This window comes from Camelus bactrianus, chromosome 5 (assembly GCF_048773025.1).
Source record: "Camelus bactrianus isolate YW-2024 breed Bactrian camel chromosome 5, ASM4877302v1, whole genome shotgun sequence".
Classification (NCBI taxonomy): domain Eukaryota; kingdom Metazoa; phylum Chordata; class Mammalia; order Artiodactyla; family Camelidae; genus Camelus; species Camelus bactrianus.
In genome coordinates, this window is record NC_133543.1 from 78,250,926 (window position 1) to 78,270,366 (window position 19,441).

Consider the following 19,441-nt stretch of genomic DNA (forward strand, 5'->3'; position numbering starts at 1 on the left):
TCTCTGCTGATCCTTTTCAATCCCCTCTACTCCCTACCCCACTCCACCCCCTCTCTGCCCCACCCCTTCCCCACTCCACCCCCGCCAGCTTGCCTGTTTGGAGGGGATTTTGCTTCTAAAGGCTCACACCTTTGTGGGGGGGGGGGGCTTTTTTAGGGACTGGCCTCAGACTAGGGGAAGTTTAAGTTCCCCCACCTGGGCCAGCTCTTAGCCAAGGACAGAGGACTGAGGGACAATGAAAGCCTAACGGAGGGGGAAGGGTATAGCTCAGTGGTAGAGCGCATGCTTAGCATGCATGAGGTCCTGGGTTCCTATCCCCAGTACCTCCTCTAAAAATAAATCTAATTATCTCCCCCTCTACACACACACAAACAAAAGCCCCACAGGCTGCCTGACATCTGGTAGAGTGGGACTCAGGATTTTCGCTCAGCCAGGCCAGGCTGAGAGAACATGGGTGGCTTCAGCCTTGCCTGCCTCCGCCCCTGCCCTGCCCTGCTTCCCAGTCCCAACAGCACTTCCGGAACAAAACCCCAGCACGGGAATCCTCCTTTCAGAGGCGCTTCTGAGCACCTGACAGAAGATAAGCTTTAGGGGGGTTCAGTTTTGTTTTGTTTTGTTTTGTATTGAAGGAAGGAGAAAGTACAGCCTGTTTTGCATTGAGGGGAATGCTCTGGGAGACAGGGGAAGGACAACAGAGCAGGAAGGAGACAGGAGGGAGGGCTGCAGAGGTGAGTAAGCAGGATGGCATGGTCCCTGCGCCACAGGAGGCACTGACTCCCCGGAGAAGCCCCAGCAGCTCCCCCATTGTTGACAGGAGAGCAATCAGCAAGTGAGGGTTAAGGTGCGTGTGGGCAGGGAGACTTGGCGGTGGAAGGTGGAGTCTTTTCTGATCACTTCCCTTAGCGAAATGAGTAAGACCTTCAACTGAAAGTGAGGGGACTAGAGGATGACAGAGGTCTGAGCAAACCAAAGATCATATAAAATAGTCTGAGAAAGCAAAAGGGTGACAGAAGTAGGGAAATGTCACAAGATTTCCAGGAAACACGGAGAGCCTGTTTGAGGTTTGTGGTCAATTTTCAGTGAGGCTCGTCTGCAATGTTGAGTTTGTTCACCAGCCACAATCGAGAATTCCAGTACACACGTAGAGTGAGCAGACATGGGATTAACCAGAGTTGGGATTCTGCCCCATGAGTAGGACTGAGGCAAAGGAAAGGGTGTTGAGGGTGGATGTGACAGAGGGAGTTTAGTGATGACATGTGGACTCCAGCTGGGTAGAGGTGGAGAGAGGGAGTGAGGGGCGGTGTTGACATTGGAAAGACGGCAGATAAGGTCAATGGACTGACTAGAGGCCTTAATGGCACTGAAGAGGGCTGGAGGGAGGGTCCTAGAGGGAATGTGATGGAATGGTAGGAGGTGGCTGTCAGAGAGATTTGGGCAGAGGTACGGATATCGGTAATGACAAAGTTGACTGAATTTGTGATTGAGGGACATGGAGGTTAGGCTCGTTTAAAGGGTGGGGAAGATCAGGGACAAATACAGAATGAAATCATGGGGAAGTGTACGCCAAAATGGAAACATAAATGAGTTAACTCTTCTTCTTTGTGTGTTCTTGTATTTCCCAAATATTTCACAATGTGCATATATCACCATGTAAGGAGAAAATAAGTTATTAAGTAAAATCAAAGATATTACTCAAAAGTAAAAAGGAAAAATGTCTCTATTTATTGGTAATGCAATTACTACTATAACAAGTGCTCAGTCCACAAAGCTCATAAAGTTATTCCTGTTCTAGAATTGTACCAGTATTTCTAGGCATCTCACAGAATCATTCAAAATAAGACCAAATGAGATGTGAGTTTCACAGTGTATGTACTCTGTGTCAAGAATAACCTATTTTAAAATGCACATATATTTGTATTTGTTGCATTTGCACTAAGAAACCCTGGAATTATCTATGGAATGAGGAGGAGAGAGGACTGGGCATACAGTGGACAGAAATGGGGCCAAGACTTTTCTTGAACACCCTTCCAATACACCCTAACAATGTAAAGATAAACCCTATTCAAAAATAAATTTAAAAAGTAAAATTTAATACAATTTAGCATTTTAAATAGAAAAACTCTCTTTTAAAATTTTATATGTGCAAAATTTACATTAAGGAACAGTTGTTTGTATTGACAAATGGCTCTTTCTTTTAAACAGGAAATTCCCTTCAGTGCTTTTTTTAAGAGATCTACTTTCAGAATGCAGTTTCTGTTTAAAGATACAAATGTGTCTCTATAGTCTTACCACAACCTTAAGAGCAAACTGTAGACTTTTGACAAGACCCAGACCCTACTAGAAAAAAAAGAAGTTAAAAAAAAAACCAAAAATGCTTGTCACGTGCAGCATGTATCTCACCAGGAGACCGTTACACTGGTTTGGTGTGGCTCGAGTTGAGAATGAGAACCAGTGGTTTAAGGACATTCTAAGGGGATCAATTCAAGTCCAGCAGAGAAAAAATGAAAGCCGTCCACAAGTGAAACCAGGTGGCAGGATTGCAAATCCTCCACTCGGAAGGCTGGACCTCGGGGTCTCCCGAATCCGCAACTCGGCGTATGGTATGAGTTCCCTTTGCTGGAAGAGTTAAGCGGAGGGGAGGGATGGCGGAGCAGGAGTCTGTCATGGGGTAAGAGGATGGATGGGAGAAAGATTTCCAACAGATTAACCACTGGCACCTGACAGTAAATCTGGGGACCCCAGCCAGGGACCCTAATCCATGCTACATTAAAAAATGCAGTGTAAGGTTCATTGCTTTCTATGGGTGCCAGGATGTGAGCACAGAAGTTACGTGGCAGTGCTTAAATATGAAGTTGCTTATGTGTTTAAATTACCTGAGCACTGGCGGGATATAATGTATTGCTAAGGGAAATGCCACGATATCAAACCGGCCACCCACCATGGTGAATCCCTGAAGCAGAGCCCAGTAGGATGCTGTAGTGACTAGAACTGACAATGTTACACACCGGCAGTATTGTTATTAAATAACTAACACTTGCATAATGCTCTATCAAGAGTTTTCATGTCCTTTATCTTATTTGGTAGAAGCCAAACTTCTGAGAGAGAAAGAAGGGAAAAGAAAGAATTAACTACAGCTCTTGTAGGTTGAGCAAAACTAGGCAAACTATACAGAAACTTACTCAGTTTGCCCGTTTTCATCATAAATATCCAGGTAGGTAGACAATGGTTGTCGCCACTACCAAGTAGCTGTGACCAAATCACCTGCTGTTGTCTCTGGACTCTAAATTCACACACACACACACACACACACACACACACACACACATACGTACAGACAAGAGACAAGTGTGTACATGCTCCATTTAGAAAAAATGAGCGAAGAATGACCACACTCCTGGCGTCTGTACAGACGATTCACAGACATAGATCTCTAGTGACTTCTCAAGTGTTTGCTAGGGGCCTCTGAAAAGAAAGTTCATAGAAAGTTTCCTGATTCTGGAGTTTAGCTTTGCACAAGCACTAAGGTCCAGTGGAACAGAAATATAAAGTAGACCAGAGGCGAGGGACCAGAGGCCGAGCACAAGCCCCACAGGTTTCTGGGGCAGGACAGTCCATCATCAGCGGTGCCTTGTCCAGCTGGACTCAGAGCCCAGAGCTAGTCTTGTTCCTCACTCAGAGAATGTCGGTGGGTGTTGCTAGTGTTGATTTGAGGCTAAAAGTCAGCTGGAATTAGGGGCAAAGGAATACGAGCTCTGCCGTTTCCACTGAGGTTACTACCAGAAGACTTGCCACCCAAAGGCCTTACACGCATTGCATCACAATTAGATTTCAACCTTAATCCTCCCAACAGATAATACTTTTCCTCTTCATAGACAAGGCTTAAAAAACTAGCTTGATATAGTGTCTCAGAGCAAGGGAGTCACAGCGTACAACAGAAAACCAAGGCTTCTCTCTCCAGATCCTTTGCTCTTTCCTTTGTATCAGACCATCCATCACTTGCAAAGGACTATCAAATGTCCAAAAGCTGTGTATATCCAACTGGACAAAGACAGTAACCACCAAGCTATTTGTTAGCTTTGACACGTATGAACAATGGTTTTGGAAAATCATCTTTACATATATATTAGTTTCCTTGGTCAACTTACATTCAAATCCACATAATTACTTGCTACATTGTAACAAGGTTCTTATGAATATTTCTCACTGCAAATTTGCCAGGCATTAATGTGACCTCCACAGAAATAATTCTCAAATCAAGCACCACTGAGTTATTTTTCTTCATTCTCTGACATCTTTCATGAGCAACCTGCATAACCAGGAAACATTAGTAAAGTCCTGTTATGACCCATGACATTCTAGTTCATTTAAGTTGGAAATAAAATCCTGTAAACAGTAACTGGCTGGAGGCTGTAGCAAATCAGTCTGTCTCCTTGGGCTTCAGCTTCTTCGTGTGTAAATGAAGTCCTTACCCACAGGACTTTCAGTCTCCCTCCTTCCAGGAATTAACATTTAATTCCTTCTAAGAATTCAAAATCCCTCTTGAAATTTAAGCAAAAAGTTTAGTACACAAAAGTGTTCAAAACCTTAATTTTAAAAATATCAAGGCTTCCATACAGAACCACCCCCTCCACAAGACTCAGCCAGACACTCCTCTGGCTAAAGAGAGAGCAACAAGCCCTGTGAACAACTCAGTCCCTGAGGCAGCCTCTCTCCCCACCACTTTGGTCCAGAGGAGCAGAGTGTGTTAGAGACAAGGTGGGGGCTATTGACTACAGTCAGCTGCCAACCCTGAGGATTCTGGCCGAGAGAGATGATGTGCTGCAGATTTAGTCCTGATTCAAGCCTCAGCTGAAGCCAGTCTTCCTGTTCGTGTGTTTTCAGGTGAAAGAGGCAATCAGTTTTCTTCTTTGCTTTCGTTGGTTCGAGGTAGGTGTTCCGTCATCAGCATTTGAAAAGTTCTGACCAACGTGGAATTTAACACAAGGTTGTAGAGTTTCTGCTCCCAGAGTAGCTGAATGTGTCTCTCTTCACACGGAGTTGTCATCTTCCTAGAGCCAACCCTCTTCCCAGCCCAAGAGAAACAGCTCCTGCAGGAATGCCTTCCTTACACTGAAGCAAGACATGGGTGCAGCATAGACCAAATTTGGGGGGAGAGCAGAGAGGGGGTCAGCAAACCATGACCTCATCATCACCCAGTGTCCAAAACAAGGCCATGCAGAGGGGATACAGAAGTATAACAAGGGGGAATCTAGGCTCAGTCAAGGCCACGAATAGTGGTTCTGAGACAAAAGGAACCTTAAAATATACCAGGTCCCACCTTTTACTTCACAGATGCACAAACCAAGGCTGATTGCTTTTTTCTCAGGGTGCACAACTAAATTCAAGACAACAATCCAAGTCTTCAATAAGAAAAATTTTTTCTAACAGTTAGACTTATCAAAAAGGGAAAAAAAAAACCCCAGAATTTGTTGCGTCAGAACTTAGGGCATTTCCTATTACTAGAATGATAGGCGGAGGCCAGCTCACCATCTGTCACTGGTTTCTATGAGGGGTGGGAGGTTGGAAATGATGGTCAAAGGGTCTTTTCACATCTACAAGTTGATCAGAATTCCACTATAATAAAAGCTCTTCCTGTGGGACAGGGAATATGACTTTCTTACGTAGTGTGAAAGCAGGCTGAGGCATCTGTTTTTTTTTTCCGCGTTTGTCCACTTGTCGACTCACATCATCGTTGACAGCGGTGAGAATGGATAAGATATCTTCCTGTCTGCAGGCAGAGAAGAAAAAATACTTTCAACTGGGAGACAGAAATCACGTACCAGGTCTTAGAAAAAAGACCCTAAAACATATGGCTTCTTACCAGTCTAACATGCCAAGATTCTAACTCAAATCTTGCCAAATACAAAAAAATATTTTTTTTTGAAATTGAAAATGAAATGCCAAATGATATAAAATTTTTCAATTCTATATTCAGTATTTAAGGATATTATAATAATCACACCTTATATTTTAATGTACTTCATCCACAAAGGCATTTTGCATCTGATTATTTTTCCATGTTCTTCCTTCAAGCTGGTGGATGGATAGATAGATAGATAGGTAGATAGAGATACAATAGATAGAAGACGATAGAAATAGAGAGAGACCGCTATTAGTAATGCCCTCTATTTTGGTTTGGGGAGGGATATGAAGATAAACATGACACAACTCCTGAACTTAAACCCTTAGAATGCAGACATGAAACATAACAAGGTTGGCATATGGATAAACTCCATAATACAAGGCAGAATGCAACCAACACCATATGAAAAGAAGGTCAAGTTTCCACTGCAAGTTCCAAGGAGAAAGACAGCATGTCTGGCTGCGAGGACACGAGAAGGCTCCAAAGAGGAGGTAGCATTTGAGCCAGGGGTTGTGGGATGTGTACCATTTACTAGAATGTTCCAAGAGTGGGCAAAACATTATCACTGGAAGTAAAGCATAGGGTCTGGAGACAGAACTCAAGTTTGAATTATGCTTTCACCACTCACTGATTATGTGGGCCCGGGCAGTTTACTTACTTCACTATGCCTGTTTTCTCAGCTCTCAAATGGTATCGGTTTGAAGGGCTGCCATAATAACTAGATGAGGGAATTTATGTAAAGCACTTAGAACACTGGCCCCCATATTCCACTGACCACCACTTGTCATCTCGACACCTCCCCTGATGCTCCAAATATGGGTGAGGTGCTGGTTCTATACGTTCCCGTAACACCTGTGCTTTACAATGTATATTTACCACTGGGGATGATCTTCCTCGTCAACTTGTCTATCCCTCTAGAGTGTGAGCAGCTTGAGGGCAGGCACTGTATCTTTTTTTATTCTGTATCTTCCTTGCTGGTGCTCAATACAGGTTTGTTGGATGGATGGATGGATGGATGCATGCATGGATGGATGCATGGGTGGGTGGATAGATGGAGGAACAGGTAGGTGGATGGAACAACTCAAAACTCTCACCTTGGGACCAACTCCTTCAGATGATTATACAGAGATTGGATGTACCAGCTACCTTCCTCTACATGCCGAAAAGATACATAGCCGGGGACAGTGGCCAGGCCAAGAAGGAAATCCGCCTCAACAGGAATGCTGTCCTGGAGGGAACGGGTCACGTGCTCAGGATTTATAGCATCTGCCTCAATGGATACGGAGGGTTGTATCTCTTCACCTTGACAGGCTTGGATGAAAAAGAGTTTGGGTTTGTGAGCCAGGCCGGGGCACTGCTGGGCTGTGAAGTAAGACATGATCTCCCGAATGGGAATGAGGTCCCCATCAGAAGAGTAGACAGCTCCAAATTTCCCGTGGGTCAGAACACAGAACACAAAGCAGTCTCCATCAGCATGGCCTGGATGACTCTTATATTCCCGCAGAACCTCCTCTAGGCGACTTTTAGTCACGTTAACATACACTTGTACGCTGAACCCGAGCCACTGAAACACGCGCTCCAGACACTCTTAAAAAAAAGGAGAGAAAGAGGAAATAGTGAAATGATGAGAAACAAAATAAAACAAAGGGGTGAAACAATGTTAATTTTATAAAAATTGCATAGCAAATAGCCTGACGCTTTGGGTTTCTTTTTTTTAACTTCCATAGCAGTAAATTTTTACAGTTAACCTGCCTTTTCATGGACCCACAGCGCTATCACAATGATCCCAAGAGTCAACAGAGGCCGGAGTTTGATCCTGTCTCACAGACGAGGCAGCTGAGGCCCCGGGCCTCTCCCACGGGCCTCTCCCACAGACCTGGTTAGAGGTGGAGGCAGGACTCAAACCCAGGTTTTCTCACACTAACCCAGGTGCTCTCTCTCAAACCATAAATGGTCAGGGATGCTTGTCACTCTTTAAGCAGGTTGGTGACACCCAAGTGCTCTGGTCTGAATGTTTGTGTCCCCCATAAAATTCATATGTTGAACCTTAACCTCCAAAGTGAGGATATTAGGAAGTGAGCCTTTGGGAGGTGCTGAGGTCATGAGGGTGGAGCCCAGAAAGAGACCTCATGTGGCTCTCTGGCCCTGCCACCGAGCGAGGTTACAGAGAGAAGACAGCCATCTAGGGAGCAGGCTCTCACCAGACACCAAAATGCCAGAGCCTTGATTTTGGACTTTCCAGCCTCCAGAACTGTGAGAAAGAAATGTTTCTTGTTTATGAGCCATCTAGTTTATGGTATTAGAAACCATCAGATGGACTAAGACATTATGATATCCTTGTATTTACATGGAAGAGAAAAACTACAGAAAGAAAATGTGAAGATAAAAAAATGATTTTAAGACCCCGAACTTGCATTTCATACACTTGCAGACTTTCCTACCAGCATCTTTATTGGTCCCTGGTCTTTCTGACAGTGAGGTGAAGCTGTGGTTGTTGACAACAACACAGTGCCCTCTGTGTCTCCGATCCATCCTGTACACAGCAGTCTCCTTGAAAGAAGAGATAGGAAACGTTTACTAGGGGATCCTCATTTTAAGGACTTAATGTTTCTAACCAACCACTCCATTTTTCCATACCAAAGACAAAGAGTTCTCAAGACCCTGGTTTGGAAGTAACTGATTAATTCTAAGGTGGAATGCCACGTCCTCATTAAAATTCAGACTTCACCTGGTCTGATTGCAGAATGTCAATTCTCAGTGTTAAATAACAGAATATATATTTGTAACTTTGGCAAATCCAGGATTTATGTAAAGCATCTTCCTTTTTATAATCAGCAAAGTGAAGAAAGCATAGGTAAGGTTCTAAGAAGACAACAAAAATGTCAAATGGTAATTTTTGGATTACCAATTATTCTGGAAATAATTCAAAGGGTGTGACTGAAAGGGCGATAACATTACCTCCACAGCCAAAAATCAGGACACCTTCTGATTATTACAGAAAAAGATGAAAAGGACAGAGATAATCACAGACAGAGGAAGAAGAACCAAGAAAGAAACAAAAATCGGAGCCCACAAAGTCCTTAATGGCTGGACCCTAGCCGGAGAAGACCTGAAGGAACAGTCCAAACCTTTGTGTTGGTTTCAGATGTTACAGTGTCAACAGATGCTCCTGACATCTCCGTGGAGACCGGGGTTGCTCTGTCACCTAGAAAGACAAGTATTCAGACTCTTCACATATCTTTCCCCAAACACTTAGATTACAGATTTCCTTACAGAGGCTAGTTTGGAATCACCTCAAGCATTCCTGGTAAAAAGCTTGATTGGGTTGAGTCAGTATTTATGTCACTGGCTAGAGAGAGGCTGGGCAGACACCAAATAGAAAGGGGGGAAAAAAAGACCCAGCAACCCAATCTGGGCAGAGCAAAAATCACCATAGCCCTGGGATGCACTTAGTCATGCCTTTGGCACTGGCTGAGGACTGTACTGCTTTGAAGGGTGCCTGCAAACTCCCTGGTTCCTCTGGATGAGAATCCCTTGTAGAGAGGAAGCCAAAGTTGAGTTGTCAGATGACATTAACGGGAAAATGTAACTTGAAGCCTTTCTGCTCCCATGCATCCCTGGCAGGTTTTCAGTAGAATTCAGGAAGCTCTGCCCTCATCTCACAGTTAAGGGTCAGTCCTGGGTGTTCAGCTCAGACTGACAAGTCTGGATCCCCAGATCAGAGAACCTACTAAAAGGGATCCCCACTGCAGTCCTATGCACCTGTAAATTCCTCTTTACTGTGGGAGAATGTAACCCTTCAGGGAAGCCAGGTCTATACTTTGAAACCACAGAATTTCCTTCAAAGCTAAAGGAAACATGCTTAGTTTTCAGAGAAGTGAAACCACTGTCTGAGCTCTTGTAGCTACACAGAGGTCGAGCCAGGACTTCAGAGGGTACGTCCTGGGTTCAAATCCGAGCTCCATTCCATTCTAGCTGCATGACCTTCAGCAAAGGACTAGACCTCTTGGGTCCCAGTTTCCTCATCACTAAATGAGAATATGGTGTTCCCTATCTCCAGGTGACTAGAAGATTAGAAGAGATTAAGTCCTACAAAGCTCTTGGAACGGCGCCTTGCACGTGACAAGAGCTCAGGGGTGGTAACTCTTGTCGGCAACCTATCATGCAACCTCCCCATCAGAAAGACAAAGATGCCTAGGAAAGTGGGGGTTGTTGGATTCTGAAGTTTAAATTTCCAGGAAAAAAAAAAAAAAAAGAGGAATGGACACATCACAGAGAGAACACCAAAAACCTGCTTGTTTGTAAGCAGTTTAGCCCAGTGACAGATTCTGAAATATTTTTCAAGGTCATGGTTTCTGGGCAAGAATTCAGAGGATTAAACACACTGTTGCCAAGTCTCTGCCTGCCTCTCTCCCTCTGAAAAATACAATCAGTATCTGGAACCACACTGCTCCACAGAAGAAGACATTCCCTCAGACTCAACATTCTGCTCCGTCGCTGCTGGCCTGAGTGCTTCTGCACGCCAAGGGTTCCTTCCCTCCCGCAGAGGGTGACTTCATTCTGAGGGTGGAGGGAGAACAGCTCTGTGTTCCCCAGACTCTGCTGTGTGGCTCTGCTAGGCTTTAGGAGTATAAACCACCCTCTCTCCATCCCCACCATGGCCTGGTATAATCCAGGCGTTCAGTGGCTTGCTGAATTAGAACGGAATTCTCCACTAATTTGTAAACCTTCTCCCAAGTCACCCCAAATTGCTTGGCGTATATCAAATATCTATTCCTACTGTACTGATCCAACTTAACAAAAGTGTATTAGAAACACTTACGGTTACTCCCTGCATGCTCATCTTGCCAGGACCCCTCCTGTTGGGGAGAGAGGAAATTGATGACTTGCAGGAAATTCACACAGTTAGGGTGAGGGCTGAAAGTCTAGGCTTGATGCAGAGAAGAAGTTACCTGGTCCCCAGCCATAGAAAAGGTTACTGGCAACTGACAAGGAAAGAATCGGCTCCCTCCTTCCAAACGGGAAAGTTCACAAAGACACAGCGGCAAAAATATATCATGCATGTACAAAGATATTTGGTCATTGCAGCATTATTTGGAGTAGCTGAGGACTAGAAATAACCCTAATGTTGGCCGACAGGGAGTGGTCAGAATAACAATGGCTCATCACACAGTGCGGCAGAAGACAAAAAGCCATCTCTACACACTTTCCCAGGAGACACTGCGACATGAAGGAAGTAAGGAGAAGAATAGTATCTATACATGAATATAATAAAAGAGAGATATGGGTGGATTTTTTTCAATAGGATAAATCAAAAAACAAGTAAAAATGGTAGTCTATGGGGGAGGAGAAGCAGGGTAGGGATGCGATGCAGGCATCTCTGAGGGGACTCCATAGTTTCTACTGTTAGTTTTATAAAATTAAATACAAAATTGAAACATGGTCTAGGGCCCTTGTTTTCTGCATCTTCTCCCCATCCACCTTACTCCCATGGCCCCCAGCCCTTAGCTACAGCCGAAGACCCCAAAGGGGCTGTGACAAAGGTGTTCTGGGAAGGGGATGACGCTGGCTGTGTGATGGGCTGCACCAGGACACCTGTCGGAGGTGACGGGCATGTCACTGGGGATGCCGCCCCACAGGAGCCCACTAGGCTTCTGGCTGCGGTTGGGTGAGTTCTCTTGGAGAGGGACAGAGCTGCACTGCCTCGCCCCCAGGCTGCCTGTGAGAATCGGAGTTGCTGCTAAGGGATGTGGTTCAGCCTGAATCTCTGAGGTGCTGCTGTCCCCGGCTCGGCGCTCAGAGAACAAATGCAAAGAAATTTCGTTTCACTTCCCAAAAGGACTCCTGCTTTTCTTTTCACAAGACGCATTTCCCCTTCTTCAGAATCTTAGAGTCCTTCCCAATGGCATTCAAGGGCTAGATAGGCTGTTTTCTGGGTTTGTCCAGTTGGTTTTGAAAGCAGCTGAGTGCATTTTCCGGGATTAAGGGCATCACAGCTACCACAGTGGGTTCAGCCCAGCAACTCCTGGCCCCAGGTTTCCTTGATTTGTCTCCACCTTTGTGCCGATAAAATCAGCCAGAAACGGGACCAGGAATAAGCTTTAGGGTCTGTCCTGCTCTCTTTGAGAATATTGCAAACCCCATTGACTCTTCCTAAGTATCTGCGTCAGAGGAATGAATGAATGAACGGCCCACTGCCTGGTCACACTTAGTCTTCTTTCCAGAGGGGTCCAGTTAGGCCTTAAAAAGGAGCTGTTATGTCTCCTCAAAGGAAAGGCATGCCTCTCTTTAAGAAAACGTTAGGCCACACTCAAAAATATTAATTTGATTTTTAAACAAATTAGGGGAGTTGCTTGAAATACAGTTTTGAAAGAAGAAAATTTCATTTATTAAGGTATGGGGAAGTCAATCTGGCTTATATATGAATTAACTTGAATTTTATAATAACTAGAACAGCCTGTTTGTGGTCTATCAAACACACATCATTTATCTAATTTAATTATTAAAGAAAAGGATGCGTAAGCCAGAAGTAAAGAATGTCCATGGTTAGTAATTAAGATTAAATGCCTCCTTTCCTGGGGCACCAATGCTGATACTTCTTCCATGATAAAACTCCCTTCCCAGGTCCCAAGTCCACACTGACTCACTGTGTACATGCTGGTCTATTTTTTGTTGGTTTTTGTTTGTTTTTGAAACCTTGAAGGAAAGTATCCCTGACTTGTTTGATATTCGTTACTCTGACAAGCCATAAAACTGTGCTGAAAACCATGCTTCTCCAGAGCAGTTCCTCAGAGTTATCTGAGAGGCCGTCTTCCGGGCTATCGTCATCAGTTTGGCTCAAATAAAACTCTTTTCTGTTCCTATTATAGATTGTTTATTGATTATTTCTGTCGACAGTTTCTTCTCATTAAATGCAATTGTTGGCCATGCTCTTCTTATGTAAAAAGACCTTTCAGGTACATATGAAGCATGAGATAATTTACCAAGTTTTAGTCTATCTGTCACATCATGGACAGAGGCAGGGTTGCCTAGATAACTTTTAAGACACCTCCCAAACCTGAGGGATGTTGAGAACGTATGTAACGTGAGGTGATGTCCCCCAAAGCCTCCTGCACTCCCAGCACCACCACTGCTAGTGCCCGACTCATCCAACAGCAGCAAAGCAGCAGCACTTCAGAGATAAGGCTGAGCCACACCCCTTAGAAACTACTCAGTTTCCAGTAGGCATAGGGGGAAGTCGTGTGTGTGTGTGTTTCCACTTGCAAGTCAGTCTCTGAGCACAAAACTAGGTAAAAAAGTGGATGAGGGGAGAAATTACATTTAGTGGGCAAAATAACTTTTGGGGGAGGAAGGAGGGCTCTTGCTTGCTGTAGGATCCTGAGTGCTGACATAACTGTGGAGAGAATACTGGAGTGTGAAAATCATTGCTTTTCAGCCAACACAGTAAATACTGAACCACACAAGAATCATCAATGGATGCTCAATCTAGGGAGACACTTCTGATGTGGGGTGGGATAATTTCATGGTCTTAAAATGTCTTCCTACCAGCTGATTATTAGTTCCAAGGGAAAAAATAGTCACTGTATAAAATTAACTATCTAGTGAAGAAATAAGACATCTGGACCAAATAGTCAAAATTAAAATCATGACTGGAGGGCTGATGAACACCACGTGCCTCCAGATGGAACTCCCTGAGAAAGACACAGTATCGTCGATGTAATATTCTGGCCAGAATATACAGCTTGAGTCTAATCGTGAAGTAATACCACATGCAAAAAAATGAGGAAAATTCTATTTTTTTATAGAAGGTGGAGGGGTGTGACTGTATTCTTCAAAAGTGTCAATGTCACAAAAGAGAAAGAAAAGTTGTAGAAATGAAAAAATTCAAAGAGACTAAAGAGACATGACCACTAAATACAGTATATGATCCTAGATTGAATTACGCACTGGGGGCCAAAAAGCTGTAAAAGATATTATTGGCTCAATAGATAAAATTGAAATATGGACCACTGACTTGATGAAACTATTGTATTAACTTAACTTTGCTGCCTTGATAACTGTACTATCATTCTGAAAAAGAATACCCTTATTATTAGGAAATATACACTGAAGTATTTAGGGGTAAAGAGCCATGATGTATGCAAGTTACTCTTTAAAAGTTCAGGAAAAAAAAACTGGGGGGGAGAGAAATAGCTCAGTGGTAGAATACATGCTTAGCATGCCTGAGGTCCTGGGTTCAATCCCCATTACCTCTGTTAAAATAAAGAAAGAAAGAAAGAAAGAAATGGGAGTGTAACTGTTTTTTAAAAAAAAGTTCAGGAAAAAAAAAAAAGATAAAGATAGAGAGAGCACACAGATGATAAAACAAATGGGGTAAAAGTCAACAACAGGGAAGAGAATCTGGGGAAACAGTGCTCTTTGTATTATTCTCATTTTTTCAACTTTTCTGTAAGGTTGAACATATTTCCAAATTTAAAAATTAAAAAATTATAATTGTAAAAGTATGGCACCGTGAAAGGAGTAAATAAGCCATCAAAGAAATTTTAAGAATAAAAAGTAAAACTTTAACCCAATTAAAAAATGGAGAAAAGACTTGAATAGACATTTCCTCAAAGAAGATACACAGATGGCCAGCAAGCACATGAAAAAATGCTCAACATAACTAATCATTAGAGAAATGCAAATCAAAACTACAGTGAAACTCACACCTATTAGGTTGGCTACTATCAAAAACCAAGAAAATAACAAGCGTTGGCAAGGATGTGGAGAAACTGGAACCCTCGTGCTTTGTTTGTGAAAATGCCAAATGATGCAGCTGCTACGGAAAACAGTACAGTAGTTCTTCAAAAAGAGAAGTATAAAATGATCATAAGATCCAGCAACCCCACTTCTAGGTATATACCCAAAAGAACTGAAAGCAGAGTCTCAAAGAGATATTTGTACACCCATGTTCATAGCAGTATTATTCACACTAGCCAAACAGTAGAAGGACTCCAAGTGTCCATCCATGGATCAATGGATAAACAAGATGTGGTATATACACACAATGGAATATTACTGAGCCTTAAAAATGAAGAAAATTCTGACATGGATGAACCTTGAGGACATTATACTAAGTGAAATAAGCCAGTCCAAAAAGACAAATACTATATGATTCCATTCATATGGGGTACCCAGCATAGTCACATTCATAGAGACAGGGAGTAGAACGGTGTTTGCCAGGGGCTGGTGGGAGGGAGAATGAGGAGTTAGTGTTTAATGGACACAGAGTTTCAGTTTTGCAATATGAAAAGATTTCTGGTTATACAGCAATGTAAATGCACTTAACAATGCTATATGCTTAAAAATGGTTAATATGGTACATTTCATGTTATTTGCATTTTACAGCAATTTTTTAAAAAAATTTTAATGGTTAAGATAGTAAATTTTAAGTTATGTGTGTTTTACCACAATTAAAAACCAAAACTGAAAGCAAAATATTCCAGGGCCAAACTAACCTCATTGATGCTGACAGATGTTGGCAAAATAGATCTGTGAAGTCAGCTGGGAAGAAACATAAATCTCAGGGAAGAATGTCATGTGTCTCCCAAGGGTCACGATCAAGTTGTGAGGAACAGAATGCAGATTCTCCCCGTGTGTCCTGCTCGACCCACCCTTCCATTGCTGAATACTACAGGACCAGTTTATGTCCTCTGGGGCCCAGTGCAAAATAAAAATGTGAGGCCCCTTGTTCATACATTATTAAGGATTTGAAAACAATGGCAGCTGAGCATTAAAGAAGCATGGGCTCTGTACAGGCTGTACACCCATGAAGCTAGCCCTGATCAAGTCCCATGGATAAGAACAGAACTGTTTCAATGCAAACCAGTGGTGTACTGGAGTCAGCTCAAACCAGCTAGTGAGAGCCAATCGTTAGCTTTTCAGTTAATGTCTGAAATCCAGTTAATGCCATGTTGGTAACTGGAAATCAGCCATGGTGGGAGTATTTACACCAAATGCTACAAATCAGGTCCTCAGGTTCTCTCTCTCTCTCTCTCTCCCCCTCACTTTTGCTGGCATTGGAGAGTAGGGCTGGTGGTTAAACACTTACCAACACACCAATGAACCTACCGATAAGCTTCCAAGTAATTGTTTAATGTCTGAGTGGGAAAATAGTTCCTCTTCTCCTTGATGCAATGGCTCAGTTCCCGTGGCTACCGGAGGTGTCACTACCTGGGACGCTGGGAATAGAATTGTATAGGGAAACAAAAATCACCTTCTGACTAGTAGCAATCTGAGATAACCCATCATCAAAAGAAGTTATTTTACAGGTACCTGCAAATTTGTAGTGGCATTTCTTAAAGAGGTCTACATATATACCCAGACAAAAATGTGAATTTATAAATTATTTTTATTTATCATTATATTTTCATTCCTTGTATTATTATATTTTATTCCTTATTATTTTTCTTATTTTTGTAATTTAATTAGTTCCTTAAAACGACCATATACTAAATACTATTTCAGAACTTATGGTGCTTAATGTGTCCTCTAATTGCTAAGTAAACATTACAAAAGCATTATCTCAAGAAATAAAACCAGAACTCAGACTGTAATAGCAAACAGAAAAAGAAAGAAGGAAGGAAGGAAAAGGAAAGAAAGGAAAAGAAAAATCATTAAAAGTGTTGATTAAATAAGGCGGAGGGTATAGCTCAGTGGTAGAGCACATACTTAGCATGCACGAGGTCCTGGGTTCAATCCCTAGTACCTCCACTGAAAAAAAAAGGCTTTTTTTTATTAAAAAATAAAGTTTAAAAAGTGTTGATTAAATAAATATATCATATATAAAATCTATTTCTATGGAACCATGAATAAGAATGAGCTATATCTGTATTATATACATGGGGAAATGCCAGATATAGTAAGTGGGAAAAAAAACAAGTTATGGAATATGATTAGCATGATCTTACTTCAATATGTATCATATGTATCTACCTATCTACACACACACACACACATTTATCTCTATATAGAAGAAAAGCTACACAAATGTACTCTAAACAGTGATTGTCTCTGGGGGATGGATCGGCAGTGGAAGCAAAAGAAGAGATTTTACTTCTACACTTTGTATTATTGCCATTATTTGAATTTTTATTTAATTTTATTGTAATTATTATACACTATTTTTAATAATATATTTAAAATATGAAAACAAACACCAAGGCTCAGGAAAACTCAGAAAGATACCCAGGTGGTCCATAAACAGAGCTCATGTCCTAATCAGGTGCAGTGGGCTTAGCCTTTGGCTCACTTCACTTACAGGGAAGTCTGAAGTCTGCATACCCACTATCTTTTCAGTCCTTCATCCTAAATGGCAGATTTAGGCCCAAACTCCCAGAGGATTGTAGGCAGTCAAAATTTAAATATTAACTGACACCTATGATATAATAATAAATATACACAAAATAATAAATAAATATAAATAATAAATAAATATATGCCCCCTTTGCTGGCACACAGCTCCTAAAACCCTAGAATCTCAGAAGTGATTGGTGACATTTTGTATGCTAGTAGATGTGGTGACATTTTGTATGCTAGTAGATGACCAGTGGTTGGGGGCTCCTGGACAGCCTCAGGATGGGGTCTGGTTGCTGGGGGACCTAATGAAGAGATCAGAGGGTTGGAATTTTCAGCCCTACTCGCAGAACTCAGGAAAGGGGGCAGGGGCTGGAGGTTGAATTAATCATAATGGCCAAAGATTTAATCATCTGTGCCTACATAATGAAGTCTCCATAAAAACCTCTGCCTGAAGGGGTGCAGAGAGCTTCTGGGTTGGGGCTCATGCTGGGACGTGCTGAGAGGGTGACCCCCTATACCTTCCCCTATGCATCTCTTCCACTTGGCTGTTCCTGAGTTGTATCCTTTTATAATTAACCAGTAACCTAGTAAGTAAACTATTTTCCTAAATTCTGTGAGCTGTTCTAGCAAATTATCAAATCTGAGGAGGGGGTCTTGGGAACCCCTGGTTTGTAACCAAGTTGAACAGAAGCTGTGGGTAATCTGCGGACCCACTACTTGTGACTGGTGGGGGCAGGCTTGAGAGACTGAGGCCTTAAGCTATAGGATCTGCGATAACTCTGGTTAGTGTCAGAACTGAATTAAACCTTAATATACCCAGTTGGAGAATTGCTTGGTGTGGAAAAATGCACACATCTGGGGTCAAAGGTGTTCCAGAAATGTTAGTGTGAGTAGTAAAGGAAAACAATTTTTCTCCCTTCATCATCCAAAAGAGATCACAGAGCAGGTAGGTTGTGGAAAAGAAAAAATCAAAATTTGAATTCTGATATGAAGCTCTGTCCTCAAGACTCACTGAGAGGAATGTAAACATTTACTACGAAGAAACTAGAGTGCCTTCTCCAGAGTTCAAATATCCAAAATAATCTGGCTACCTGCCCTATGTTTACTTTGTATGGGTTACTACTTCACAGGAAAGTGATGATATGATCAGAAAAATATCTCAGCATTCAGAGTTCAAGTGAGTGTTTCAAAAATACTTTCAGTATCAACTTCCTGCTTTTTATTTATTGCTTGATAACTTGATGGTTAGAACTGTTTTTATTCTTCATAACTTTTACTTAAATTATACATTAAATTATTCATTGCTTTGATTGTTGTTCGAGATTTTCTCAAATTAACAAATTCTCAAATTCTCATTTTGTGTTAATAGAATTCTTAGAAGTTTCCTTTTGGATTGTTTCTTTTTCGACCAGATAAATTTGCACACTACATTGAGTCTCTGAGTCAAAATGCGGGTGTGGCAAAAAAGTTTCACGAATACATTCGTGAGTGTTTACTTTTAGCTCTTGTTTAATAGTGGAGAAATGGACTTGGAAAAAACACAAATATTTACCATATTGACACACGATGAGGCAACCAAGTTTGATTCTGCCCTGGGCAGCTACTTCTAAATAATGCCACAACAATACAACCCTTACAAGACAGACTAAAGACAAAACAGAAAGAAAAGTCTTCTCTGATAGTAATTTCTGAGGATATGAAAGTTTTTGTGACTTTCCTTTCTAATAAACAGATTCATAGCAATGTGTGTTGAAAGCTTACTCTGTGCCAGACATGCGTTTTATAGGAATTCCCCCATTCAATCCTCAAAAACCCCCATGAGGTAGGTACTATTATTATCCCCACTTTACAGATGGGAAAAGGGAGACATAAAACAGCTGAGGAGAGGGCCACTGCACCATGAACAAGTGGAGTCCTGGCACTCTGACTCCATAGACCCCATTCTTAACCTCTGTGTCCTCCTGTCTCCTATTTTTGTGTGTTATTTCATTCAAACAATTTCTGTTACTCTCACTCCCACATAAGAACCAGAAGAAGACTACTCTCCCCCACTAGAGTAGAAGCTCCAAAGGGCAGGACCTTTGCTGTATACCTTGCTGCACCTCCAACTTCTAAAACTGTGCCTAGTACAAAGTATGCATTCAATAAATATGTGTTGATCAGGGACTATGGCCACTACTTTATAATAACTATAAATGGACT

The 19,441-nt window shown here is 42.1% G+C and overlaps 1 protein-coding gene across 1 annotated transcript in view; it reads right to left on the minus strand.

The window, feature by feature from the left end:
- Positions 1-1,699: 1,699 nt before the first annotated feature.
- CASP10 (caspase 10) overlaps positions 1,700-19,441 on the minus strand; it is a 28,319-nt gene continuing 10,577 nt past the window's right edge. Inside the window, 7 exon segments of the mRNA XM_010971860.3 lie at positions 1,700-5,654; positions 5,656-5,767; positions 6,997-7,489; positions 8,344-8,452; positions 9,031-9,107; positions 10,725-10,761; positions 16,013-16,122. Of these exon segments, the coding sequence (XP_010970162.2) occupies positions 5,592-5,654; positions 5,656-5,767; positions 6,997-7,489; positions 8,344-8,452; positions 9,031-9,107; positions 10,725-10,761; positions 16,013-16,122 (1,001 nt within the window). The 3' untranslated portion in view covers positions 1,700-5,591.